The sequence below is a fragment of the Natator depressus genome, chromosome 20 (genome assembly GCF_965152275.1).
Source record: "Natator depressus isolate rNatDep1 chromosome 20, rNatDep2.hap1, whole genome shotgun sequence".
In the NCBI taxonomy this organism is placed as follows: domain Eukaryota; kingdom Metazoa; phylum Chordata; order Testudines; family Cheloniidae; genus Natator; species Natator depressus.
In genome coordinates this window covers 6,171,943-6,199,730 of record NC_134253.1, presented here as the reverse complement: position 1 = coordinate 6,199,730, position 27,788 = coordinate 6,171,943, and the positions used below count along the sequence as shown (strand labels likewise).

General features: G+C 47.0%; 1 protein-coding gene across 1 annotated transcript; it reads left to right on the top strand.

Moving 5' to 3' along the window:
• LOC141975023 (maestro heat-like repeat-containing protein family member 2B) lies at window positions 1-27,761 on the top strand. Its single transcript, XM_074935156.1, has 22 exons — window positions 1-88; window positions 1,062-1,213; window positions 1,755-1,898; window positions 4,625-4,717; window positions 5,192-5,261; window positions 5,379-5,492; window positions 6,234-6,307; window positions 9,100-9,223; window positions 10,676-10,785; window positions 11,611-11,763; window positions 12,936-13,090; window positions 14,227-14,389; window positions 14,839-15,032; window positions 19,890-20,027; window positions 20,248-20,359; window positions 22,071-22,217; window positions 23,399-23,581; window positions 24,464-24,619; window positions 25,117-25,251; window positions 25,533-25,635; window positions 26,743-26,808; window positions 27,642-27,761. The coding sequence occupies exons 1-22, from the start codon at window positions 31-33 to the stop codon at window positions 27,737-27,739; spliced, it is 2,742 nt and encodes a 913-aa protein (XP_074791257.1). The 5' UTR covers window positions 1-30; the 3' UTR covers window positions 27,740-27,761.
• Window positions 27,762-27,788: the final 27 nt, after the last annotated feature.

The following is a 27,788-nucleotide window of genomic DNA, read 5'->3' as shown; positions in this document are numbered from 1 at the left end:
ATCCCTTTTGTGGGAGTGATCCTGAACGACATGATCTCCATGTTGGAGTTAGTCAAGGACAGCAGGATGAGACAAGCATTTTGTGGTGGTAAGTGCCAGCACTTCCTGTAGGTGCCCCAAATGGATATTTAGGGGGTCTTGGTACAGATTTAAGTGACTGACCAAGTTTGCAAACAGGCCCTGAACTGTGCTCCCTTCCCTGGATTGCACCAGGTGCTGCGTTCCTTGGCTCCCATGGCACTCAGTGAAGTTGAGAGTGCTCCTTACTTTGCAGGAGGTGCTGAGCATTTGTAAGTTCAGGCCCTTTATGACTCACACATATCGTTTAAAATAAACAGACACAAAGGCTGAAGCTGCCCCTCTGCCAGGAGGCTCCTGGGGGAGGAGGTGAAGGGAGCAGATTTCATTACTGTACATTTAAAAATCCCCTGTTTCCCACTCCTCCACCCATTCTCTCTCCTCAGTTTCTTCATCATCATCATCTCCTTTCACCCTCTTTCTCTGTCTTCTCCACTTCTCTCTTCCTTTGCTTTTCAGGTGATGCTCACTAAGGGGTTAATCCTGTGCCCTTGAGGGAAATGGGAATTTTGCCATCCACTTCATAGAGAACAGGATTGGGCCCTAATTTGTCTTAGCAAGGACACTAGACACACCTACTTTTAGGGCAAAGTGCTCCCCACTACCTTCAAATCCCAGGAAAGCCAATGGCAGTTAGGGGCACTGAACATCTTTCAGACAAACTGTAACTCAGGATGAAATCATACAGTGTTCGGGTTGAATAAACAATAACTGCAGGGGACGAGAGTCTTCAAATGATGGTAATTGAAAAAAGATGGAGAGATGTACAAAGAAAAAAGCCTTTTAAGAAACAAGAAATGGAATGGGGGAAAGAGAAATAGCTCCAAATTGATATGGGATTTCAGCATCTAGTCCTGAACTGAGCAGTAGCTGCCATGGAATTGGAGTAAACGATAGGCCTGGGTGTCTTCTCTGAGAAAGCAACTTCTCCTCATTACTACTATGTCCTTTTCACATTGCCTGTCTTCTCTCCTTCCGTGCAGTTCTGGAAAAATGGTCAAGGGCAGTGAATGTATATTTTATGAACTGGGAAAAGTGCCCATTCCCCAGAATGGGTGAATCACAATTCTGCAATCAAATTCTTCCCTTATATTGTCATGTGACCAGCAACTGGCTGACCTGTGAGGAGCTGGAGGTGAGAATTGCTGGCTTTCTAAACCTTTAGCGGAAATTGTGATGTTACATTCTGTGTGTCTGGCACTCTTTGTGATGATGGCATTTAAGGGTAGGTCCTTTTGGATGGAACAGATTGTCAAGTAAAACATCGAAAACCCATACGTTTATAATGTCACCACATCATGGAAATTCGGTCTGTACCCAGTGTACATGGAGTCTAGTTTTGTGCACCTAATGTGCAGATGAACCCGGGATAGTGGGCTAAATTAATTCCTGGTCTAAGTCCATTCAGCCCCAGTGGAGTTACAGCAGGGATGAGTTGGCCTAGAATGCATACTAATCTGGGGAAATATTTTACCTGGTCTAGTTGTGAGGTGCATTAGAATATAATCCTGACACCAACCCTACGAGTCCTGGTTCTTTACCAGGAAATATTGGGATAGGACCGTTCCGACAGTGGAACAAGGGAAACTGCACTCATTAGAAGTAGAAAAGGTGTGCCTATTGGAAGATATTAAATGAATTCGTAGGAACATAAATTCTGTGTCTCATCTATGCAGCTCAAGCAGGCCATCATCAAAGCCCTTGGTCCCATGATGGGCATCCTGCTACACAAAAAGGGGCCGCAAAATCCGATATTTAAAGAGATCTCATGGCTCCTTGAGCAATATAAGGAGGAAATTGATGTTTTGCACGTCACCAAGGTGAGGTACCACTCATTAAGGTAACTGTCTCTGTGTGTGCATGTATGAACTGCAGGAGGAATTTGCTGCCAGTGGGGTTTCCTGGTCTAGATAGTGACTTGTTAGATAATAAATAGGCACACAAGTTCTGGGTTTATACACATGGTGACCCAGGCAACAAGATTTGTAGGTAACTGCCTCTGATGAAAAGCATCCTCTGTTTCCTGGGGAGGAGGAGAAGGAGATAAAAAACAAAACACCTGCACAACAAGATACTCCCTCCTTGTGATTTCCCAAAACATCCTGTCAACTCTGTGTCTCTCTTTTAGATCATAAGCTCCTCAGAGCAGGGGCTACCATATGTTGTCTCTGGTCGGTACCAAGCCAACTGTCAACGGTTGAAAATTAATAATAAGGAGGCTTGAGGGTCATTGCTTTGCATTGCATAACTCGATAGATATAAAATCATTGCCTGTCTGTTTCATCTACCGTTCTATGCAGTGCTGTTGTAGCCATGTTGGTCCAAGATATTGGAGCGACAAGGTGGGTGTGATAATCTAATTGAAGATATTGTCTCACTCACCTTGTCTCTTTATTTCATCCCCCCTCAGTACCACATGAGCGAGAAGTAAGGGGCCATATTCTGTCTTCAGTGGGGCTACACAGTTGTAAATGAAGTCAAGAGACAGCTCTAACTTCTTGGTAGTGATATTTACTCACCGTCTATGTTGGTTGAAGCTTTCTAGTACAGAGTATGTGGTCACTTTGGGGGTTGAAATACCCATGATTTGGAGGGAACCAATGCATCATGGACTTGTTTGATAGCATCAGGGCACTACACAACTGTGTAAACATAGTAAAATATGTAGATGGCATCCGAGACATCCTGGAAGCTTCAAGCAGCAAAGGAGAAAAGTGTGTTAGATGCAGGAAGGAATTTGATTTTCACCTTTTTTTTAATCAATAACCTGGCAGAGGACATAAGATCATCACTGATAAAGTTGGCAGATGAGATAAAAATGGGGAATGGTAAATAATGGAGAGGACAGCTCATGGATTCAGAGTGATCTAGATCACTTAGCAAACTGGGCGCAAAGAAAGAATATGCCTTTAAATACGGCTGAATGTAAATGTATGCGTCTAGGCACAAGGGATTTAGGCTACACATACATGATGGGGGATGCTGTCCTGGGAAGCAGTGACTCTGAAAAAGATTTTGGGGGTCATGGGCCATAATCAGCTGAACATGAACTCATGCTGTGGCCAAAAAAGCGAAAGCTGGGATGCATAAAAAGGGGAATCTCAAGGAGGAGCACAGTGGTTATTTTACCTCTAAATGTGGCACTTGTCTGACGACTGTTGGAATCCTGTGTCCAGTTCTAGTGCCCACAATTCAAAAAGGGTGTTGATAAATTGACAGAAGAGCCACAGTGACGAAAGGATTAGAAAACATGCCTTACAGAGGGAGAATCAAGGAAGTCAATCTATTTAGTTTAATACACAGAAAGTAAAAGGGTGTGTGATGGGGTTTACCTACCCCGCATTGGTTCAGCAGGGGTTAATCATGCTTTGTGTGCGGAGGAGGCCATGCCCCCTCATCTCTGCTGGGCATGCTTCAGCTGGACCCAGGATACAAAAGAGAGCCGCTCAGCTCAGGCTGGGATGGCTGCCGAAGGGAGCGGAGGCGCATTGCAGGCTCCTGCAGAGAGACTGCCAGTGCTCCAGGATTCAGAGGCCAGCCGGACTGTGGCTGCAGCTGACCCCCAGCCACCCAATGCCAGAGATGGAGGAGAGACCCCAGAATCCCTGAGACTCCCAGCTGCGGAAGAACGGGTGGGAAGCAGCCTAGGTGGACGAAGCATTGATCCAGTTGAGGTAGCGGGCTTGACTCAGCATGCTTTGGAAGGATCCCCGCTGAGTTGGTGGCAGATACCCCTGCGCCCTGGGCTGGGGCCCTGTGGAATAGGTAGGACCCAGTTGAGAAGGGCTCACCACTAGGCAACACTTCCCTGCCACAAAAGGTGGTTCTATCGACTCTGGCCACTAGGCCGCATTGCCCTGCAGCCAAGGGTGGGTCTATTGACTTTAGCCACTAGGCCGCACTGCCATCCCTAGAAGGGCAGCCCGAGTGACTCAGGCTGTTGGGCTGCGGACCCTCACCCAAGGGCTGCTGCACTGATCCCGACCATTAGGCGATGCTGCCCTAGGAGCCCGGACTGCTGTGGTAGCTAGGGAGACTAGGCCAGTTGGGCTGCTCCAGATCTACTTCAATTCCTCCTCAACCTGATACCACCCTGACGGGGTGGACCTATCCTGTGACAGGGTGACTTAATTACAGTCTATATAATATCTTACATGAGGGACTCCTATTATCTAATGGGCTCTTCCGTCTAGCAGAGAAAGATGTCACTTGATCCAATGGCTAGAAACTGAAGCTAGACACTTTCAGACTGGAAATACGGCGTACATTTTTAATGGTGAGATAATTAACCATTAGAGCCATTTATCAAGGGCCGAGGCGGATTCTGACGATTTTTCAGTCAGGATTGGTATGTTTTTCTAAAAGCTCTGCTCTGGGAATTATTCTGGGCAAGGTCTATGGCATGTGTCATACCGACCGGAGGTCAGACTAGATGATGGCAAGAATCCGGTCTGGCCTTGGAATCTAGGAATCCCCTGAATCTGCTTCAGTCACTACATATGGCTCCTTTGTGTGCCCACCATCTGACTTTCGCCCTCTGTTGCAGAGTCTGAGCCAGCTCTTGGAGGTCTCTGGTGAATATAAGATCCCTCTACCTAAAGGGAAGTTTCAAGCCATCTGCAGTGCTCTGCACAACCAGGTGAGGAGTGGTTTTGCTTGGATCCCTTGAGCTTAGGCACAGCAGATCTGAAGCATATTAACACTGAAAAATCGATGGAATGATCGTGCAGAGCCTGGGGACCTCCTCATGCCTTACTGATTTCTGCAGGCTCAAGAGTAAGCAGGGAGCGCTCTCATTTTCTTAGCTACTATCCAGCTCAGTTTGTAAAGCAATTTCACCATAAGCCGATTACCAGGGGGAGTCAGAGTTGTAAAGTAAAAACTGTGGCTGGGTCTTGATTAGGTCAGCTCTGCTGCTCAAAACACTTTAGCTTCTCTTATCTAATGTAGTGGTCATTGTCTTTGAGTCTTGCTGTGCATGCAGGACCATCTCCCTGGGGTTCAGACCTCTAGTTGGACCAGCAGGAAGTGGAAGCTTAGAAATTAATTGAACATTTTTCTTTTCCATTGCTTCTGATTAGTTTTTCTTTGACCATTTCCCTTCTTCCCCCAGATCTCTTCTCCAGCTAAGCAGCTCAGCATAGAAAACCACAAAGAGCTGTTCCATTGTGTACTTCTGCTAGGTAAGGGGAAGAGACTCTGAGTTACACAGTGGTTTCTTTGTTACTTCCTTACCTTTGTGAGGCACGGTAAGAAGAAGAGTTCTGCAGACAGTGAGGATGTGATTTCTTCCCTTGTAGCCCGTTCTTCTCCTGATGATCTGCTGGCATTTCTACACAAGCAGCAGGAGATTGAGCATGAGGCCGTTCGTGTGGCGTCTTTAGAGCTCCTGAGAGCTATTGTTGGGGCTCACTGTAAGTAACACAGGAGCAACTGTGCCAGCTGCCCTCTTGGCCGACATGCTGAGGGTTGAGTTGAGGACATCCAGAGCTAAAAGCTTGAGCTACTAGAGATTGAGCTAAAGAACCAAGGCTCTGTAGGCACGGCAGGGCTGCAACAGACTCATCACCTCTGCACCTGGGGCACAAAGGCTCTAGAACACACAGTCACCAGTGGTTTGGAGATCCACTAAGGGACCAAATGCTGCCCTAAGTTACTCCCATATGGCCCCATATGGAAATCAACAGGTTCAACTAAGTGCTGAATGTAGCCCAAGATATTTGTCAAGGTCTTTTTCAACTTCAAATACAGAAGTTAACTTGGGGCTAATGCATGTTAATAATAATCAGATAAAAATAGAATAATACTCCTGACTCGAGAATCCTAAGTATTATACACTCTAGACTAGATTCTGAGTCCTGTTATGCCGGTGTAAACACAGATTAACTTCAGTCACCTCAGTCTATCAAACCCCTTTATAATATTTCCATCATGGTAGTAGGATGGCACTATTTAGAGAAATGGAATGACTTTAGATTTACACTGGTGCAACTGAGACCAGAATCTGGTCCTACGTTTTCCCCACTGATTCTGTAGAGGAGAGAAGCTTGGTACTATTCTTAAGTAGGGCCCTTTGAAATCCAGGATTAATTCCAGTGTGGAAAGTGAGTGTGTGTGGAACAAAGAAGTACTGTACACCTCTCTTTATCTTTCAGTGCCTGAGACAAGAGGTAAAAAGCTTCTGATTGTGAAGGCAGTGAAATCCACTCTCAGTGATCAGAATGCTACGGTAAGATTGTGTGTGGAACAGTGAACTATTTCAATTTTTTCAGTGTTATGGGATGAATGGATATCTGGGTGGAGCTTTCATTCCCATCCAGATGAGAGACTGCAGAATAGAGAAGGCATGTCATTCTCCTGCCGGTGTTAAATGTATCCATGTTTCTAATCCAAGGAGACAAAATCAAAAGCATAATGGCCCAACTTGATTATCATACACATTATAAGGAGAGTGATCTCTTTAGATAAGCTATTACCAGCAGGAGAGTGGGATGGGAGGAGGTATTGTTTCATGGTCTCTGTGTATATAATGTCTTCTGCAGTTTCCACAGTATGCATCTGATGAAGTGAGCTGTAGCTCACGAAAGCTTATGCTCAAATAAATTGGTTAGTCTCTAAGGTGCCACAAGTACTCCTTTTCTTTTTGTCTTGATACAGTGGAAGTGCCTCTTGTTAAGTTATTATGGGTCATACACAGGTTGCCTGGTCTGCCAGTGTCACAAATGCATTCTTGGTTCTTAGGCTCCCAGGATGGTAAAGGAAAATTTCTATTTAACTAGCTAAGAACATAAAACATAAGAATGGCTAACCTGCCTCCCGCAAAAGAATGGTTCATCTGGCCCAGTATCCTGTCTTCTAACTGCATTGTGTGAAGAAATGCTTCCTTTGGTTTGTTTGAAACCTGCTGCCTATTAATTTCATTGGGGGACCCCTTGGTCTTGTGTTAGGTGAAGGGCTAAATAACACTTCCTTATTGACTTTCTCTACACCAGTCATGATTTTATAGACCTCTAGCATATTCCCTCTTAGTCGTCTCTTTTCCAAGCTGAAACGTCGCTCTTTTTTTAATCTCCCTTGGGTGAGAAGTTATCCCATAGGCCTAATTTTGGTTGCTCTTCTCCGTATTTCTTCCCATTCTAACACATCTTTTTTGAGATGAGATGACCAAAACTGCACGCAGTATTCAAGGTGTGGGGGTCCTGTAGATTCATATCGTGGCATAATGATATTTGCTGTCTTCTTATCGATCCCTTTCCTAAGGGTTCCTAACATGTTGTTAGCTTTTTTGACTGCATGTTGAGCGGATGCTTTCAGAGAACTGCACACGATGACTCTGAGGTCTCTTTCTTGAGTGATAACAGCTCATTTAGACCCCATCCATTTGTATGTACAATTGGGATTATGTTTTCCAATGTGCATTACCCAGTACAGTACAGGAATCAGGGGCACAGTGTTACCAGATGTGCCTGTTACTTTTGTGGTAGGCTCATTGGTTAGGGTTACTCTTCTTGGGGAGAGGGGGAGGGTCTGTAATTCTATTACTGTGCTGCTTATGTCACTTGTGTGTTCCTATGGAGCTCTACTCCTTCCTTCTGCAAGTGCCCTCCCAATGGAGCTGCCCTGCAGGACCTCGGTTCCCCAGGGCTGGGTCCCTCCCGCCCTAGAACTAGATGAGCACGCGCGCACGCACGCACACACTAGCAGAGCAAGTGTGAGCGGACCAGGTCCATCAGCCCTCTCCAGCTGATCCTCTCGTATGTCCCTGTGCTCACTGGGCTGGGTTACGCAGCACTTCCAGCTGCTCCCCTCTTATGTGCCCCAAGTTTAACACATCCCTATCCCACTTTCACGTTACAATTGTACTGGTAGTGACCCACTTCATGAGCAAACCCCACAGTATTTTTGGGCACTACCGGGATCTTTAGCTTAGGTAAAAGAAGGGTTGCTGCAGAGTAAATGGGGGAAGCGGAAAATACAGAGTAAAATTTGGAGAGAGAGAGAGAGAGAGAGAGAAGCAACCAGCTGAACCATAAAAGTTATTTGTTGAATAATAGTGATAACTACACAAGGAGGGCTAAACAATCATAATGGTTACATTTGAAAGGTTAATATCTGAGGAAGAAAAAAAAAACGGAGGGACGGGGGGGGGGGGAATCTCACCCACTCCACGAGGCTTGAACTGGTTGGGGTTCCCAGGTGATGGTGGTAGCTCAGGGTCCTGAGTGCTGGAGACAGGCAGAGCCCCCCGCACAATCAGTCAGGAGATGGAATCCCAGTGGAACTGAAGCAGAGTTTGGGTCTATACATCAGAACCGTTACTTGGGCATAGGTAGGGGGTTTTGTAGAGAAAATACAACGGTTCAAGGGAGAACACTAGATTTGTTTATGGGTAAACTGATGGGTTTTCAAGGGTTTTCTTTAGGCTAGACAATAGGAGCTGATCGCTCTTGGCTATGGGTGGTGGTTTTTTCCAGGGAGCTCACAAGGCAACTAGGCTGCTTCAGTATTTTAGGATAACAAAGATTTATTACTAGAATTGGTCTGATAATTGCTGAGCTAGGTGTGTGCAGGCGTAGGTTCATTAGCATCTGGAGCAGGGATTCCCATGATGCAGTGCGTCCCTGCTTTTCTGGTCCCAGAGTTGAGTGCGGTTCTCTGTCCCTCATTCTTCATGCTAATTCCTATCCCATCTTTCATGCAGATGAGGCTAGGGGAGTTGTCTCTGTTCTTCATTCTGTATGCAAATGGAGATGTCTTAATCTTGTCACCCTTCTCCGGAGGGGTCTAGGTGTGACTCCCAACACCCTTCATTGTTCTCTGCAAGCCTTTTCTCTGATGGGTTTTGGTTCAAACAGAGACTGGTGGGGGCGGGGGGTGTCTTTCATGAGTCAGACAGGCTAGATACTGCGCCCTGGTTCCCCAAAAACACAGAGCTGACTGGTCTGAACAATAAGGATGGCAAGTGAAGTCTAGTCCAACTGGAGACCATTCATTCTTCGTTCTTCATTCTTTTTTCATTAGACTCAGGGAACTTTTGATCGGTTTGGATCTCTGATTGGAAAAATAGCACCATTCAGCTGTGATTCGCTGGCCACGTCCCGTCAGTGGGTGGTTGACTGTATCAGCTGCCTTCTCTGTATACAAGGTGAGGAGACCGTTAGCAGGTATAAGGAATTCTTCACCTTCTTTCACTGTTGTAATGTCCATTTCTCTGCCTATCTAGTTCTTTCTGTCCTGTCTGTTGTTGCTTAGATAACAGAATGGTGGGCATCTTGTAAATACCTCATTAGAAGAGAAGATTCTGATGTGTAAAGAGCCTAGCACACTTTTGGGAACTGTACAACTAATCAATGGTCTGCATACAGGTAGATAAGCGCTAAATTCCTTAGGGCTTGTCTACACAGGGACACTAAGGAAAGTTAATCCAAATGAACTAAAGGTGTCCATTTAAAGTGCATGAGGTAAATGGCATTAAACACATGTGTGGGTGCTCGGATTCTGAATTAAAATGGGCCTTATTAATTGTAGTGAATTCCATGAATGAAACTAACCTGAATGAAGGCCACTTTAATTCTAAATAAGTGTGTCCCCATAGGTGTTGAATGAAGTTTAACTAATGCATTTTGAAAATGAATGTGGATTAGCTTTCTTGAATATCTCCATGGAGACAAGCCCTTGGTACTAAACATTTTCATTCTCTTTCCCCTGCCACTGACTGTATTGGAGAAGTTTCCTGGAATAATTCTGTAAACAAAAAGTTCTTCCAGCAGCCCTCTGTCATGAGCATTCAGAGCTATTGGAGTAAGTAGAGGCCATTTTTCCCCTTTGTGAAAGAGTAGGATATTCTTTTCACCTAATGGTTAGATGTTAAAGGATAGAGCTTGGTTATCGTTTAAGGCCATTTCCAATGAGGGTGACCAGACAGCAAATGTGAAACCTCGGGACAGGGGGTGGGGGGGGAAGGGGAGTCTATATAAGAAAAAGACCCCAAAATGGGGACTGTCCCTATAAAATCGGGACCCCTGGTCACCCTATTTCCAATTATTCTTAATCAGTCCTAAAAACAGTGTTGGTGATTCAGAAACAGAATAAGGGACTCCAACCTTTGAATGTACAACATAGTAATCCCAGCATTGTTTAGAAGTGACTGATGAGCCTGGGTTTCTTGCCGAAGTTTTTTGTCTATCCCCGTCTCTTTTACAAGGAGAGTTTGGGGGAGGGACTCACCTCTGAACTGGAACCTCTGATCTACCTGCATGAGTTGCACTTGAATAGGAGCTGAGATGTAAATAGTGAGAGCAGAGAGACTACTGAAACCAGGCACCCACAGAAAGCTGCTCCAAGCTGAACACAGAGCTTGTTCAATCCTGGATCATTCACAATAACATACCACGACTGGTAACGTTCAGACATTTCAGGGTGTAATCCCGACTCCATTCCAGTCACCAGGAGTTTTGCCATTGTCTTCAGTGGGGCCAAGATTTTACACTATGCTGATGACAACATAGCACATGGATCCTCCCGTATGAAGAACCATGCAGTAGGGGTTCAGTTTCCTTAATCGTTACAGTACTTTTTCTCCTTTTCTCCACTCCAGGCCAGTCCATAAACCTGGGCTCAGCAGAGGAGGAGTTGAGATGTCTCCGTGAAGCAGTAACAGCTCCAGACCCCGAGGCTCTGTTTCAGGCATCTTCCAAAATGGCCAGGGTAACTGACTCAAAAAGCTTGTGCGGATGTGCGAATGACCGGCCACCGTTCATTTGACATTTGCTCTTTCATGATGCCTTTCCATACTCGGAGAGAGCTGTGGGAGTGGGGCATTGGTTGCTCGTAACCAGCAAGATGCTTTTCATAGATGTGTGCTCTGAATGCCACGTAAAAACCAGATTCCACAGAATGTTGCACGCCCATGAAAATGCACACGCACACATGTACCTATCCAGCAGGGCCGACTCTTGCTTTTTCACTGATCCGGAGCAGTGAAGCACAAAAAATAATGAAATAAAAGAGCCCCCATGCCGCCCTAAGCTTGGCTGGAACATCGCCCCTTGCAATCTGCCGCACCAAGCATGAGCTTCCTCGGCGGGAGCCTGGAGCCAGCCCTGCCATCCAGCCATCCAGGAGAAAAACTGTGTTAGTGGAACATCAAGCTGAGAAACCACCCAGGATTCATTCTGTCACCTTGTGGGTTTGCCTTCGCCGATATTTGTGTGCACGCCTCTCTTGACTGACTTCTATGTGCTGTAAAAAGATGCAGTGTATGTAAGAGACTACAAAGGGGAATCTTACCTCCTGCATATCCAGTACAATGTTGTGCTCACTGTGCAACAGAGTCTTTGCCTCTAACCTGATATCATTAGTGTAGAAGACAAAAATGTAGTCTATAGACTAGAGAGAGAATTGTAATCCCAAATGGCGAGCTAGACAGGAGGCTAATTCACCATCTGCTGATGCATGTATCTTTTTTTCCATTTTTAAAAGTGCTGGAGCCAAACATCATTGCGGTCTCTCCTGTTTTTGATTTGTTCCCAGATTGTTAGTGAGTACTTTCCCTCGGAACAGGCCACAGACTTTATTGAGGCCACATTGGGTGGTCTGCTGTCTGCTAGCCCCACCTGTGCCGCGGCAGCTGGACTGTGGATGAAGATCATCCTGATGGAGTGTGGAGATGCCATGCTGGACAAGGTAAAACTGGGAACTGGAGAGCTTTTCTGCCTGAACTCTAGGCTTTTTGATCTTTGCCCTCATGTGTAAGGAAGAAAAATCTTGCTGTTTCTCCCCCTCGGACATAGAGTCGATTCCATCTCTGTTTCTACCCTAAGATAGGCAATGGCAGAATCAATAGCAGTAGACCGAGATAATCCAAGGGAAAAGGAAGATGGTTGGTTGTTTATTGGTCTAGCTTGTTGCCACAGTATTCAGCCAAGAAAGGCTTGAGAAAACAGACTCTGGGGAAAATACAAGAAGACAGAATGACTGGCACTTGGAGGCCTCCAGGTATTAGGAGGCCTATGGTTAAGGGCTACATGGATTAAAAAGAGCACTGGACTATTGCCAGCCTCTTGCCAGGTTTCTGAGCCTGGGCTCCTGCCCGAGCAGGAACAGCTCCACTTTTAGCCCCATTGTGCAAGCCCCACAGTCCCAGGTTGACCTGAGCTCTGAAACTCAGTGCTGTGGGATTTTTTTTGCAGTGTAGACCTACCCTTTAAGAAGAGAAGGAGGGAGGGAGAAAACTCTAGTGTCTTTGGGATCCACTATTTATATGCCTTATTCTGGAGCCCAGTGCATTAGGGCTAGATGAAAGGAGCACTCCACAAATCTTCTAACAAGGCTGGTGAAAGGCCTCAGGACAGGGAACCCTCGCAGCAGAACTGCCATGTTTGCACAGTGTTTTGAAGATGTGAAGGGCTAGGAATGAATATGAGAGGTAGTCCCCTGTTCATAGTCCCAGGCATTTACACACTGTCTTTAAAGCACTTGCATATTTTGTGCTTGTGGTTGTTGATGAGCTCTGCATTCTTCGAGGCAAATGGTCAGATTTGGCTGCTTAAATCACACCTGCAAAATCTGGGCAAGCAAAGCCGCCTTTTGTGCATGTGAACTGGTTTATGTAATGCATAGCTGGGCACCACCACATTAAATTACCTGGTATGTCTATGTGTGTGTCAGTGTTAATTTTTACAGCCGTGAGTGGGCAATTTGTGTGGGTTCAAGTTACGCAGACGTATTTGAACATTTGCTTCTTGAAGTGAGGCATTTCTAAAAAAGCAGCAAATGGCTAAAGAAAGGTTTTGGTTCTGTAGACTGAATGGAGAGAAAGAAAAAGGGACATTTCTTTCTGGTTTTGTTCCTTCCAGGTGCCCGATATCCTGGCTATACTATATCGCCACATGCCTACTATCCAGGAGGGCAGGTTGAGGCAGTTCCTGGTGGAGGCAGTGTCCATTCTAGCTCACCATCACCAAGAGGCAATGATCTCCAGCCTCCTCAGCAAAGGTCTGCCGATGGACAGGTATATACCGCTACCTATTGCATTCATCTTGGTAAAACATGGATCCCACAGCTTTACTAGGAGATGTAGGGCTTCATTTAAGCAGCAGACAGTTTGGGATCATTCCTAAGGGTTAATAGCCTGGCTCTTTCTGCAGGAAGGTCCAAGAACATGTTAAGGTGGGGTGCGGAGAGAAATTAAGTGTCATTCTGTTTCCATTCATTAATAGCTGCTTTGACATCCTAAAGACCTATCTTTACTGGCATAACTGGAGTGTATTGTTGGAAACATCTACCTCTCTAGACGCCTGAATTGAGCTCACTCTGGAAATGAGCAGTGGCTGTTGGTTTCCTGGTAGCATGACAGCTTCAAGTGCAAATCCCTGGCCGATTGCAAAGACTAGGGCCAATATTATCATCAGACCTCTGCTTGGCATCAGTGAGGGTGTGGCTGCTAGAGCAGAGTTGCCATCCTTGGTACTTAAAAGTGGACTGGAAGCAGATCCATCATTTCGTTTAAAGATCCCTAACTGAGTTATCAGTTATCAGTGCTGGAATCTAAGACCATAAGAACAGCCATACTGGGTCAGACCAAAAGGCCATCTAGCCCAGTAGTCTGTCTTGCGACCGTGAGCAGTGCCACATGCCCCAGAGGAAATGAACACAACAGGTCATTGTCAAGTGATCCATCCCCTGTTGCCCAGTCCCAGCTTCTGGCAAACAGAGGGTAGGGACACCATTTGTGAAGGGGACATAGGATGGCCGTGAATATTCGTTCTCATAGTTGTATGTCCATCGAGTAGGAATCTGGCTTTTTTTTCATCCACTTGCCTTCCAAACCCTAGATCTTTGGGAGCCACATGCTCATGATTCCATATTGACTGGGAAGTGGAGAAAACAGGAAGTGAGGTTGGCGTTCTGCGTCCTGTCCTTCTAAAGTCTAGTATTAATGGTTAGGCTGCAGGAAGACTAGGTCACTTAACTTAGTTCTGTAACTGGAAACTCAATATTGAAACACGAGGAGAGTTAAAGGAGGACAGGACTCCTAACTCTCTCATCATAGGCAAGGAGAACATTTGGTCTTTACTAAAATATGACGCATTCAGTGTGAGCCACAAAAGTGTCCAGGGCTCACCTGTAACTTCTGTTAAACTGCAGTGACACCGCTGAGCTGTGGAGATCTCTGGGGGGAGACCCCTTGCTTGCCACTCAAGTCCTACGAGCCCTAATAGAGAAGATAAAGACTCCAACAAGAACAGAAGGCAGCATCACCTCAGAGACAGAAATTGACAGGCATTTGGCAGCTGCTGAACCTCTCTCAGTAAGTTAGATGACAGACACGTCTTTCAGGCTTTCCTGTGCCCTGTGATAATCCTGCTGATGGAAAGCGGGAAGTGTGGTATAATATTGGTGTGTGGGCACTTCTCCTCTGATGGACTGTTTCCCTGAGTCTGGCTCTGCTGTCTGTGGACCAAATACGGCAGTTTTAGCTACGTTACTCATTTCCTTAATACTATCTGGCCATTAGAAAGTCTTTGGAGCAGGTTTCTCACAGTGCTTTGCAAATCTTCCTTTGGACTCACAGCATGCCTTGGGAGGTCATACACATTTGTACAGATGTGGGAAAGTGAGCCACGAGTTAAGCAAGTTGCTCGCTGTCATTCAAGTTACTGGCAGAAGGGAGAATTTAGTACAGCAGATATCAGACTGGGAGAGAGGGTGTGATGGTGTTGGGAAGAGATCTCCTTTTTTACCATGCTCTCCTTTCAGGCAACATGTGCCATCTTTGAGGTGGTGTCAGCCCTGCAGTCGAGCAAAGCTGTGCAGGAACTGCTCCCAGAGTTGTTTCCTGTTCTCCTGCAGCAGGTCAGCCAAACCCTCGGACAAAAGCTGCCTTTGCCAACGAGAAGCAGCCCGAGCAAAATCCGAGAAGGGCCACAACTTACGGAGGGCAACCCTTGCCGGTAATTAGAAGGAAGGGAGAGAAACAAAGAGAATTCCAGTAGAGTTGTGTGACGCTCCCCAGGAGTTCCCAGGGTTACGAGGCACCTTACCATCACATGCCCTTCGAGTGAGGAAGTCTTGTCTGTGCGTGCTGTGGGTCAGTTCCCTGAAACTACCAGGCTCCGGCAAAACAAACGCTGCCACCCAGGCCTCCTCAGACCTCAGTCTCTTTGTACAGGTTAATGACAGGCACACACCAACCCCCGAGTCTTCTGACCATTCCGTAGAGTGTCCAGACCTTTATCCACTGAACTCCCACAGAATGATCAGGCCTGCTGTTCCCAATGGAACAGGACACACCAGTTTATTACTTCTACTTTAGACTCTACACTAGATACTTATACTCTGTACTGCAAAACTCACAGCACCTAGATATATTTCTAGTGAAAACAAGAACCGAGATTCTCAAAGAACAGAGATTCCAGTGACCGTGAGTAAGAATGCAAGCCAAAAATGGTTACATTTCAAATGAAATCATATCCTGCTCCTAGAAACTAAACTTAACCAACAGGTTAACCTCCTGTCTAAAGATGTTTCTCACCCAAAGTTCTCAACCAAGCCTGATCGCAACCCCTCTTTCATGAAGCAAATTCGCGGTCCATCTACTTCCTAAGTGAAAGATGTCCCCCAAATAGACTAGAGCAAACCTTTGATGTATACCCCAAAATTGGGTCCCCACCCCCTGTCTACTTCCTGCTACTTTTCTTTCTTTGAAGTTCTCACAGTCCTTCTCAACTGAATGTGAACCCTACATGCTTAATGTACATGTAAACAAAGAGATGGATAAACATTTCTTGCCTGAAAGAAAACCATTTTGTCACCTTTCCTGGTGACTAGTCCCAAGACACAGATCCTAAGAATGTAATTTTCAATGCATATCCATGACTCTTGACACAGCATCTGTACATGCGTTTCACAATGATATTGGTGACATGGGCTTTTATTTGAGACTCATGGGGCAATCTTTTAGTGAGCTAGAATGTACGTACCAGGCCCCTCGGCACCCACTCTGTGCTCTCGCCAGTTAACACTAAGATTCCTGAGTCCTCAGTTGACTTCAGCTCTGGTAGCACATTCATGTACATTTCCCACCAATCTGACAACATTATTAGTTTCTCTTCTTGTTGTGTTTCTTTATTCCATGCCAACAAGGTGCTCAAATTACAGACTTCATGGTTTTATAATGTCTCTGAATTTTCCTAGGAAACCAGGATCTCAGCTCTGTTCACGGATGGGCAGCAGGTATCAAATAAACATAAGGAAGTACTACTTCACACAACACACAGTCAACCTGTGGAACTCATTGCCAAGGGGTGTTGTGAAGGCCAAAAGTATAACTGGGTTTAAAAAAAAAAAAGAATGAGATAAGTTCATGGAGAACAGGTCCATCAATGGCTATTAGACAAGATGGTCAGGGATGCAACCCCAAGCTCTGGGTGTCCCTAGGCCTCTGACCGCCAGAAACTGAGACTGGACAACAGGGATTGGATCATTTCATGATTGCCCTGTTCTGTTCATTCCTGCTGAAGAAGCTGGCATTGACCACTGTTGGAAGACAGTGTACTGGACTAGATGGACCATTGGACTGACCCAGTAAGGCTGATCTTATGTAGTGGCCACAGTGGGTCAGGTTTTCAAGATGGGTGCCTCAGTTTTGTCCACAAAACTTGAATTTGTTCAGATGGATGGGTACCCAGCTGGTGCTGCAGACACGAGTATATATTCTGCTCATGCTGTTGGCCCATGTGCAGGCCCATTTTAGGTACCTATATGTGACGGGGTGGTAGGCTGTGCCCCGGCCTCTTCCATGGACACAGACTGCTCTGAGTCCCTCCAAAGTGTTCTAGGGATGCCTGCTCCTGAGATGCTGGTGGTAAGGGCTTTGATGACTGTTTGACCCCAATGGATGATCTTAAGTCACCTTTACGCTTGACCTTTGTTTTCTTTCTCCTCCCTCTTGTCTATACTTTCGTGTCTAGGTTCCTCCAGCCCCTTTACGTATATTTCCTCTTTACCTGGCCCTTCAGGTTTTATTTCCACCCTCCTGGGCCTCCATACCTGCCTTGGTGTCCCTGTTAGAAAGGGATTCCAGCCTATGCCCAGTAGAAGGCAGTGGGGCAATCCATCCACTACCCCTACATGTTTCTGCCTAAACTTCCCCTTAATTTTCAGAGTCACCTCTGCCATTGGGCAGAATTTATTGTCCCCATGGACCTGGTATTCAGTTTTGATCCTACCTCTGGGAAGTATCCAGTGGGGTTTCACTAACTCCTGCCTGATTAGCAAACAGGATGAAGCTGTGTCCATTAGTCCCTTTGGTGGCTCCTCCCTACCCAGACCGATACGGTAGGTACTTTCTTTTTTCTTCCCTGCCTAGGAGTCTTGTCCCAACCACAAAACTGGGCAAACCCACAGTCCATTTTCGGACAGTCTCTTTTTAGATGTCCTTCAGGTCCATGTCGGAAGCACACCGTAGGCCAAGCTCCCACTACAGTTCCTTGAGGCTCCTCCCTCTTCTTCTTGCTGCCCTTCCCAGCAGTAGGCACTCTGGTCCTTCTCAGATCTAGTCCCTTAAACCACTGACTCACTCTGGGAATGTCCGCCTCTGCAAATTCCTCTCACTTTAACTGTGGGGTCCAGATGAACTGGCTGGCGCCACAGAACCCATACTCGGGTATGCTCAGGGAGACTCTGAAGAAACTTCCAGAACCATGGAGTCCATGATCTCCCCCACAGTCTGAGTATCTGGCCTTACCAATGAGTGGCCCAATCTTTTAATTTCTGTCCAAATGCACAGAGGCATAATCCCTCAATCCATCTTTCAACTCTACATTTCTGGCAGTACTTTTCTGTGGACAGGCCCCACCTCGTCCAGCATGGCTGCCTTAATCATGTCATAATCTCTTGCCTGCTCATCACTAAAAGCCCTATATGTGCTTCCCCGGTTAAATAGGGTGTCAGCTGAAGGGCCCACATTGTTCTGTCCCTAGGAGGTCTCACTGCTCCTCCTTGAAGAGTAACCAAAAACACATCGGGGTTGTTCGCAGGTCCCATTTTACAGTCTGATCTCCTGTGCCTGGTTTCCATTTCCTGTCACGGGACTCACCAAACTTTGGAGGAGTTGTTGCCAGACCTGGGCTTGCTCCCGTATAAATTCCTGCCGACTCTTTTGCTGTTAAACCTCCCAGGCAAGGAAAGGCTGTTTTTCTGCCTGCTGGGATTGTTGGAAGGTCTGTCGGGTCCTCTACACCAGTGATCTCCAAACTAGGGTGCGCGGGATGATCCCGGGGGGTGCGTGGGAGCAGTAGCGCCGCCGGACTGCATTCCGCCATTTTTTTCCTTCGGCAGCAGCTCTGCACGTCCACGGCTGGTGCTCCCCTCTGGCGGCCCGCCTGCGGCGGGTCTTCCATCGGTGGCGTGTCTGCGGCAGGTCACCCTGGGGGTGCGAGAGCCAAAACGTTTGGAGACCACTGTTCTACACCAGCAGTTCTCAACCGGGCTGGTTTTAGGGGGTCTGCCAAGCAGGGTTGGCTTTAGACTAGCTGGGGCTCAGGGCAGAAAGCTGAAGCCTTGAGCCCAGCACCTGCACTAAAGCCCCAAGCCCCTGCACCCTGTGGGGTTAAAATCTGGAGCCAGGAGCCCCAAACTCTGATGCCTGGCGGGGCAGAGGCCTGGAACTGGGCCACGGAGTATTTCTAGCATGTTGAGGGTGGGGGGAGGCTCAGAAACGGAAAGGTTGAGAACCCCTGTTCTACACTTCTCTTTGCTGCTTCATCACCCATTTCAGTGTTCCCTCCATCACCTGGACTGCCAAACCTCTACACCGGCTTCTCCAACAGGCTCTCCATTTGCATAGATAACAGGGAAATCCCTGATGAGCCCCCAGCTGTGACAGAGAGGGGTGTTACACCCCCACGTCTTCCACAAACACAGACCGCGTTGAGACTTTTTTGCTTGTAAACACCAACGTATAGTCTATTTAATCCCCCTACCAATACATAGCACCTTTATATTGTATCTCAACTTTCTAAACTCTTCTCCAAAAGTCAGGTGGGGGGTAAGGTGTTTCCACTCAGAGACCTCACTTTGTCAGGCTCTCCTAGCTTTTTGTCTTTCTGTTTCTCTTAGGGTGACCAGACAGCAAGTGTGAAAAATCAGGATGGGGGTGGGGGGGGGAGGGAATAGGCACCTGTATAAGATAAAGCCCCAAATATTGGGACATCTGGTCACCCAAGTTTCTTTCTCTGTCTGTTCCCCTCAAAGGGCTCCTGCCCATGTCCTTTTATACAGTTTCCCTGTTAATGGAATGATTGGTTCCTTGACTCACTAGCCCCAATCTGACCTCGTAATCGGGTACACCTCTATCCAATTAGGCCTTCTGTGAGGAACCGAAGTAGTACGAATAGTGACCAGAGTGCTGACTCAAGTGCAAACCCTCAGCACTCTGTCACCTCATATCTGGAGATATGACCCCAAAATGTCCATTAGTGATCACCACACTCTATGCCCCCTGTTTCTGGGTCCTGATCATGTATCTTTTCCATATCACTGTACTCTGCTAGTGCCCATACTCCTTGCAGAAAGAGAAAAAGGACTGCAAAATTTTGTCCCTAGCAAAACTAGTCCTATGAGATGTATGAGACTGAAACTTACCTCCCAGCATCAAGTCCTTCCAGGGACACTGGTGTCCAGGACATTGCCAATGGATGAACTGCCGATTGAACCGCAGACCTGAGAAGTAACCGGGGCTTCCTGACTCTCTGTTCAAGCTGCACCTTCCTCCTGATTGCTGCAGTTCTGTGCCTCTCTTTCCCCAGGCTTCCTATCAAAGCATTAGAAGTTGTGCTTTTCAAGGGTGGGAATGAGAGACTGGTGAGAGCGCTCAGGAAGCAGAGGACTTGGACTCTTGTGGAAAACCCCAAGACTCACCATGAGGGAGTGTGTCTGCTGGTGAGGTAAGAGATCTAGGAGGCATCATTTTATCCTTGGGAATGAGTAGCCAATAGAGTGGCTGAGAGGGAACCTCCCATTTATAGCTTTGTGGGCAGGGAGTGCGGGGGTGTCCTGGGTGGAAACACACAGCTCCCACTCCTAGCTATCAGAGCTGTATGCTCAGAGCAGCTGAGTTTTTGAAGTGTGCAATCTAGCCCATGAGCAGTTTCTTTTGTCTTCCAGTATTCTGCTAAGATCTGGACTCATAACACCTGAGATCATACAGAGCCTCCTCCCCTGGGTGAATTCCCCCTCAGAAAACCACCGAGTCACCAGCACAGCTTTCCTTGCCCAGGTAAGACACAGGGCTCTGAAGAGCAGTTTCACCATTACACTCTTGTCTGCCTTTCTTTCGGGAGTTGTACAGTTCAGTTCATAGGAGGAATTGTCATTTTAGACAGTAGAAGAGGTCCTCCTTTATATGGAAACCTCACCAGGAACTTCACGATACCTTTCTGAGTCCTTCTCTCTCTGTGGTTTTTATTGCCGTCATTGCCTATACTAGCTACACAACCACAGGTGCTGGCTGAGAGAGATACGGACAGAGTTTGGATGAGTGGACCTCTTCTGCCAAGTCCTAGTGCTGATCCTAACCAACAGCTCCTGATTTTGGTTTAGCTCAGCACATCTTCTGAATGAACCGAGTGTCCTAATACTACCAACCAAGCAACCTACAACTACATTGATGTCTATCTTAGGTTCTCATTACTCTAGTATCTGAGGACCTCCAAACTCTTTAATGTCTGTATCCCCACCACACTCCTGCGAGGTAGGGAAGCACTATGTTTCCTATTTTACAGGCAGGGAACTGATGCACAGAAGGGCTAAGTGACTTGCCCAAGGTCACACAGGAAGTCTTTGAGGGAGCAGGAAATGGAACCTGGGTCTCCTAAGTCGTAGACTAGTGTGGGGATACCTGCTGGAGCATCCTCCCTTTCCACAGTCTTCCTCCAACATCTGCATCATATTTCCCACTTAAGCTAAGCAACTATCTTCGGGGCTTATCTGGTTCTAAGAAAAACAACCTCTCTGTGCCTGTGATGAGCTGTACCTGGGCTTTAAGGCTCCTTACAAGAGGCCCCGTGGTCCTACTACACCCTGCCCCAGGAAAAGAGCCCCCAATCTGGGTCTGTCTAGAGAGGCCTCATGAAAGCAGCCAATCCGAGCCCCTCAGGCTCGGCTAAAAGGCGCTGAAGGGCTTTAGCAGGTCAGTTCCTGGCAGGAACTGGAGGGGCAAGAAAGGGCGCTGCTCTCTGGCCACAGAAATTCAGGGGACAGCCAGAGTTTGATTCTGGCAGCCTTTACTTAAGCTGGGTTTTCAGGAAGAGAGTCCCAAAGAACTTTAACCCTGAGGTGAGGGTGAAGCTAAAAGTGGCCGGTAGGAAGAAGCGACAATGAACTGAAATCAAGCAGTGCCTAGCTCCTGTTTATAGGATCCATGGTTTGGAACCCAGAGTTAGGGGCAGGCCCAGGTTCCCCTACCACCAACAGTGGCCTAAGCCCCATGGAGGGGACAATGCTAATGGAGAGCTTGAACAAAGGGCAGAATGTAAAGGACCCAGAGTTGGGGCTGGAGACCCTAGTGAGGGCAATGGGACTGTTCTTGACTACCCCAGAAGGGGTTCATTTGGACTTTGGGACTCAGCCAGAGGCCTGAGCCCCGGAAGACTCACTGAGGACGGCTGGCAGGGTGCACCAGGGGTGAGAAAAGGACTGTGATACCATACCCAGCCACTAAGAGGCTCTCAAGAGGTGAGTGGATCCCTATTCTAGTGCCCAAAAGGAAAGCTCCATGTTTTGTAGACCTTTCTCATTTGTGTGGAATACTAAAGTTAGAGTGTATTATGTGCCAAGTATCAGAGGGGTAGCCATATTTGTCTGTATCCTCAAGAGTGGGGCTGTAGGAGGACTCCTTGTTGTTTTTAGTGTATGACATGTCTGCTCAAATTCTATTCCCAATCTTAATGATTCTATTGGGGCTAATGGACAGGTTGATTTTCTTTCAGCTAATGAGTGATCCCATGCTCAGGGAGAAGAAGTTCCTTAAGCCAGTCTTACACATCTTGGAAGAAAAGTCCCATGATAGGAACAGCATTGTCCGGCAGATGGCTGTAAGAGGCCTGGGAAATTTAGTCTATGGGGCGCCTGAGAAGGTAAGAGAGAAAACTGACTAGAATGCAGCGTAACTAGAGAAACCAAGGGAAATAGTTGTTCGGAGTTTACAGAGGCTGCACACAATGCACTAGGCCAAATTCTGCTCTCTCACATACCCGAGTAACCTCTTTGCAGTCAATACAGAGCAAGCTAGATCCTTTGCTAAGCTGGGCATAAGCAAACAATCTGTGCACTTTAATATGACCATGTGTAAATGTCTCCATCTAGGAACAAAAAATGCAGGCCATACTTACAGGATGAGAGACTCTATCCCAAGAAGCAATGATGCTGAAAACCACTTGAGTCATGGCAGAGAATCAGTTGAACATAAGGTGTCCCAATGCGAAGTTGTGGCCAAAAGGGCTGAAATGATCCTTAGAGGCATAAAGAGAGGAATCTTGACTAAGAGTAAAGAAGTTCTTTTCCCTCTGAATATGACACTCATGTGAGCACGGCTGGAATGCTGTGTCCAGATCAGGTGTCCACAATTCAAGAAGGATGCTGATAAATTAGAGAGGATTCAGAGAAGACTCCCAAGAATTCTCAAAGGACTGGAAAAGATACCTCTAGTGATAGACTCACGGAGCTCAATCTATTTAGCTTTACAAAGAGAAGGTTAAGGAGTGACTTGAGGACAGTCTAGAACTACTCACATGGGGAACACATTTTGAGAATGGGTTCTTCCCATTAGCAAACAAAGGGATAAGAAGATTCAATGGGGGAAAATGAAGCTAGACTAATTCAGACTGGTAATAAGGCATTGATTTTTAATGGTAATTTTAATTAACCATTGGAACAATTTACCAAGGGTTGTAGTGGATTCTCCGTCACTAGCAATTTTAAAATCAAGATTGAACGTTTTTCTAAAAGATACACTCTAGTTCCAACAGAGACTATTTCGGGGAAGTTCAATGTTATGCAGGAGGTCAGACCGGATAATCACAAGGGTTCCTTTTGGCCTTGGAATCTAAGTAACTAGGAATCTAATAATAGGATGACACAGGTGTATTATGGCACCAAGTTTGGCTCATTGTAGCTCGAAGCTGGTCTGAAATATAGCTATAGGTCTCCGGGGGGTGGGAGGGGGAGATGAAATCCCCACAGTTTCATAACTGCTAAAGAAAACGTATTAGAAGTGTGATCAGTGATAAGTGTTCTTTAATGTCGTATGTTTGTCCAGGTGAAAAAGCACAAGAAGTTTCTTATGGTCATACTGATCAGGGCCTTAAGTGACCCTTTCAGTTCTGAAGTCATTGGCGAGAGCATGAAAGCAGTGGCCAAAGTCCTGAAGGAGCTGAAAGAGAAGGACATAGGTTCTTCCTTCAGAGACCTCACCCAGCGGATCCGGACCTACTTTGACAATGTATGTGACCAGAACTCTCCAGCCCCAGTTCAACCGATCTTGATTTAGACTCCATTTACTCCCTGGGCATTGCTCATGTCAGAGTGAAGAGATGTTTCGGCCCCAGGGAAGAGAGGTGTTTTACGGAGGAGGAGAACATTAGGAGGATGGGGATGACATCCCTGCTCCCACAGTCTCCCCCTTCTGTTCTTCTTTCTTGCCACTGAGAACCTCAAAGAAAGTCTGAATACTAGATTAGGTAGCTAGATAACCATGAAAAGTGGGTTCCAAGGTACAATAGAGAGTGTTGGGCCTGCTCTATACCATTTTTACGTGAGAGGGTTGGAATGATTCCGTTTTGCAGAGAATTTTGAGATTTCAAATTTTGGTTTTGTTCCTATTTGTGGGAATCCCTCTCCCCAAACTTCAAAACTCTTTGTGAAACACAATGACTATTCTCAGCCGAGCTCTGTTGAAAGCCTTGGGTCCGGGCAGTCTGCTCTCAGACTATCCCGGTGCTGGGAACCCAGGAAACTGTGGGAGCTAGAAGTGCCAGGGAGTTGCAAATTTGAGAGCCAGGGTCCCAGACGCTGGGGGTTTGGAAGCCCACGATCCCAGTCAGCCTGCTAGATGGGCTTCCAAGGAGCTGAATGGGTGCACTGGCAAGACAGCAGGCAGGTTTCTAAGGACCCTGCCTGGCTTCTGGAGGAATTTCATCCAAATGGAACTGTCGCTAAAATAGTTTGATGAATCAGCAAATTCGAATCAAAAATTAGTTCATGAAAGTGTTTCCGACTAGCTGTAGTTGGAATCCCTCGACTTTAGCGTAGAAGAGATGGCTGTGCGAAGTACATGATGTGATTGTCCCTTAGTTACTAACTTGTGGGGCTTTCTTGGCTGTAGGAGGACGATGCTCTTCGTTTATTGTCCTTTGTCCTATTTGGCATCCTGGCCCGCCTGACCAAAAGAAAATGGAAGGGCTATTTCGCCGAGCAGGTTAGACAGAGCTGGGTCACACTTCTGCTGCACCTGCAAGACCCGAACCCCAGGGTTTCAGTGGTAAGACCGAGAGTGACTTATTTACTAAGCCAAAGGAATTTTCCTCCCAATGCCAGGGGAGCTCTGCTATTCCTGCCTGCTCTGGAGGCCCAAATTCTCCCCTCAGTTCATTGCCCTCCTGCTGAGTCAGTTCCCGCCAGGTTGGTCCATGGCTGCCTCACCAGAATCCAGGATAGGTCATGGGTCTGAGCCCGACAGCTCTCTATTCCTGTCTGTCTCTGCATCCCAGGCCCCTGCCTCCCCAGAACAGAAGAGAGACCTGGTGAAGCAGCTTTCCTAGGTAGATCTGTTCCAAAAAGACATTGATGCTACCTCCAGGTTGCAGTGGAAGCTCTCCCCTCTATTAGTCATTCCTGCATGTTTTCTGCCAATTACATCCAGATGAATCCCTTTTTATCCTGGAATAGATGAGCAGTCAAGCAGATGAGTTCCCTTTGAATGACCATAGCACTCCGTAGGGAACAATGAAATGGTGTGACACGCTTTCTTTTTTTCAGGAATGCAGAGCTACGTTTCACCTCTGTGTCCCGTTTTTGGGACTGAAGAGGCTCCAAGCTGCCGTGAATCAACACCTTGATGGTACAGCCGAGCTGAAGCCTGAAGAGCTCCAGGTGGACATTTGCAGACACCTTGTGAGTGAGCTGTTGAAGTGTCTGAGATTCTTGACTGGAGTGGCATGTGGTGGTGTAGAGGTGTGGGGAGGATGTGTGATGGGTAATGGAAATAACGGTCAGAGTGGGATATATGACTGAGGGTGACGGGAAATGTAAATCTGCCACAGATCCCCATTTTTCCCACGTCCACCCAGTCACCTGTTCTTTCTCTGATTTACCTGTGGCTCGTAAAAGCATGTGCTGGCAGTCAAAGGGCACTTCTAGCCAGAGAGAGCTCATGTGTCCCTGATTTCCTCTAGGCCAAAGAGAATGCTGAGCTGCTGGAGAACTTGTACAAAAGCACCATCACATACTTCTGTAGCAGCTGGGAAGAGATCCGGGCAGTTGCAGCCAAGTTAGCTGGTGAGAGATGATGCCCAGTGTCCCTTTTGGTATTCCCATTGAGGGAGAGAGAAAAAAATCCCACTGTGCAGCACTGAGCTGCCATTAATCTCTCTGTGCCTCAGCTTCCCATACATAAATGGGGATGTTAATATCCCTATCTCTCCAGTGTGGTGGTCGGAGGAAATCATGACTTGCTATAAAGTGCTTTGGGATTGTTGCAGGGAGAGCACGGTGCAGTCATTTAGTCGTAGAGGCTGGGACACTGTCTGGTAGGGCATGTTTACACTTGGAGCTGGGGGTCTAATTCCCAGCTTGATGAGACATACCCGCACTAGCCCTGAGTGCTAAAAATAGAGAGTAGCTGCGATGGCAGGAGCAGCAGGAGGTTTAACCGCCCCAAGTATGATCCCATCCAAACCCCAAAGTCGATTCTCAAGGTGGCTAGCTCCTCCCACTGCTCGTGCTGCTTTAGCTACATTCTAATTTTAGCATGCGAGCGCTGTCCGAGCTAGAGTGGGCCTGTCCCATTGAACTGGGAGTGATCCCCCTCGCTCAAAGTGCAGACCCACCCACAGTGTTGCTCAGTGCTCTTCACTACTACTTCATCATTGGGAGGCATGCAGCCCACCTGCCCTCAGCGCCTGCTGTTTCAGGTTCCTGGCCACACCACCTTGTCAAGGAGGCAAAAGGTTCCTCCGCTTTGGCCCTGTGCCCTCTTCTCCCAAGCATACCCAGGTGAGACAGGCAGGCATTGTGGCCTAAGTCTCACCTATCAGTCACCTTGTGGGATCCCTGCTTAGAACTCACTTATTCCTGGCCCCAGTCCTTTGCTCAGACCACTAGACCAAGACACTAGCTTAGTATGTCTCCAATAACTGACAGCAGTGGCAAGAGGAACACAGACTCTTTAAAGCAAATGGGTTTTGTGTAAACATTCTTAAAAAAAAAGTCTTTCTCATTCTCTTCAGTGTGGACTCTAAACTGCACTAGCATCCTCTTGCCCACAGCTCACCCTTAGGCCCACAGTAGGAGAGGCCAAAGACCTGTCTAGGGGCTGCTAATATCACTTTGCACTCAACAAGGGAAGGTTTTATGGTTGTTGTTTGTTTTCCATTGTGTATTTAGGCATCATCCTGGAACACATAGACAGGCAGCGTATGAAATGGCAAGACCTGGAACATCTGCTGATGTGTAAGTAATAAATACAGCTGAAGTTCTGCTCATCCATGAGTTCTAAAGGAATTTAGCTGACAAGCAGCAGTAACCGATACCACTGGTGCAAAGTGCATCAGCCACACACCAAAGGACAAATTCACTCTTGCCCAGTAGAAAGTCAGCTTTAATTTCCCCTGAAGGAGGCAGCTGCAGAGGGTGTGATGTGAGTCCGTGCATCTCCTGGTTGTTCTGGCAAGGCCCCCTCCGCAGCCAGTGCTATCCACTCTTTGGGCTTTATTGGCTCTCTGTGGACTCCCCAGGTGAGGAGAAATTGTAGCCACTTTCTGCTACTCCCAATTTCCCACCAGCAATTTTTCTTCCAGTAGGTGCCCTGCATCCTGCACAAACCAGCTTGGACCTGGCCTCTGTTCAATTCCAGGGTTATTGGAGCTCAGACAGTGGCTCCTGAATAGAGAAGGAAAATAAACTTAAAAGTGGAAGCTATTGAAACAATGGACCTTCTTCCATTTACAGCAGAGTGGATGACTTTCTGGTCGAGTCAGGGCCTCCCCGCTTGTTGGGAGCATGGAAGGGAGCCAATGGAGGAACCTAAAGCTTTCTTAAAATTGGAGAGCTTCTGTAGCGTGGTATTCAGAGGTAGTAAGTCTCCAGCTATTTCAGGCACAGGTGACAATATGAAAAGTGAGGCATATTCATCTCTCATGTATTTTCCATCCCAATAGAAGGACTGAGCCCAGTTTCACATTTTACCATGTGATCATTCTGCTCTGGTACTTCAAGATTCTGTGGTCACGCTTAGCTGTGATTTGACAGTCTGTACACTAACATGTTGTCCTCTGTCATTTCAGCTCTCCAGGTCCTCAAGAAAGACCCAAGTCCCTCTGTCCAGCTGGTGGCAACTGAGGTCCTAAATGACATCTGTCCTGGCCGAGTGCTTGGGGAATGAAGCGGGAGACAAAGAGAACAAGGCGCTCCAGTAGTAGAAGGGCCCTACC

What these genes read in the sequence shown, in the direction of transcription:
- LOC141975023 (XM_074935156.1), top strand. Translation starts at nt 31, where the DNA reads ATGATCTCCATGTTGGAGTTAGTCAAGGACAGCAGGATGAGACAAGCA. An exon ending in CATCTTCCAAAATGGCCAGG is followed by an intron (nt 10,786 to 11,610) that starts GTAACTGACTCA and finishes ATTTGTTCCCAG; the next exon opens with ATTGTTAGTGAGTACTTTCC. An exon ending in GAGATGCCATGCTGGACAAG is followed by an intron (nt 11,764 to 12,935) that starts GTAAAACTGGGA and finishes TGTTCCTTCCAG; the next exon opens with GTGCCCGATATCCTGGCTAT.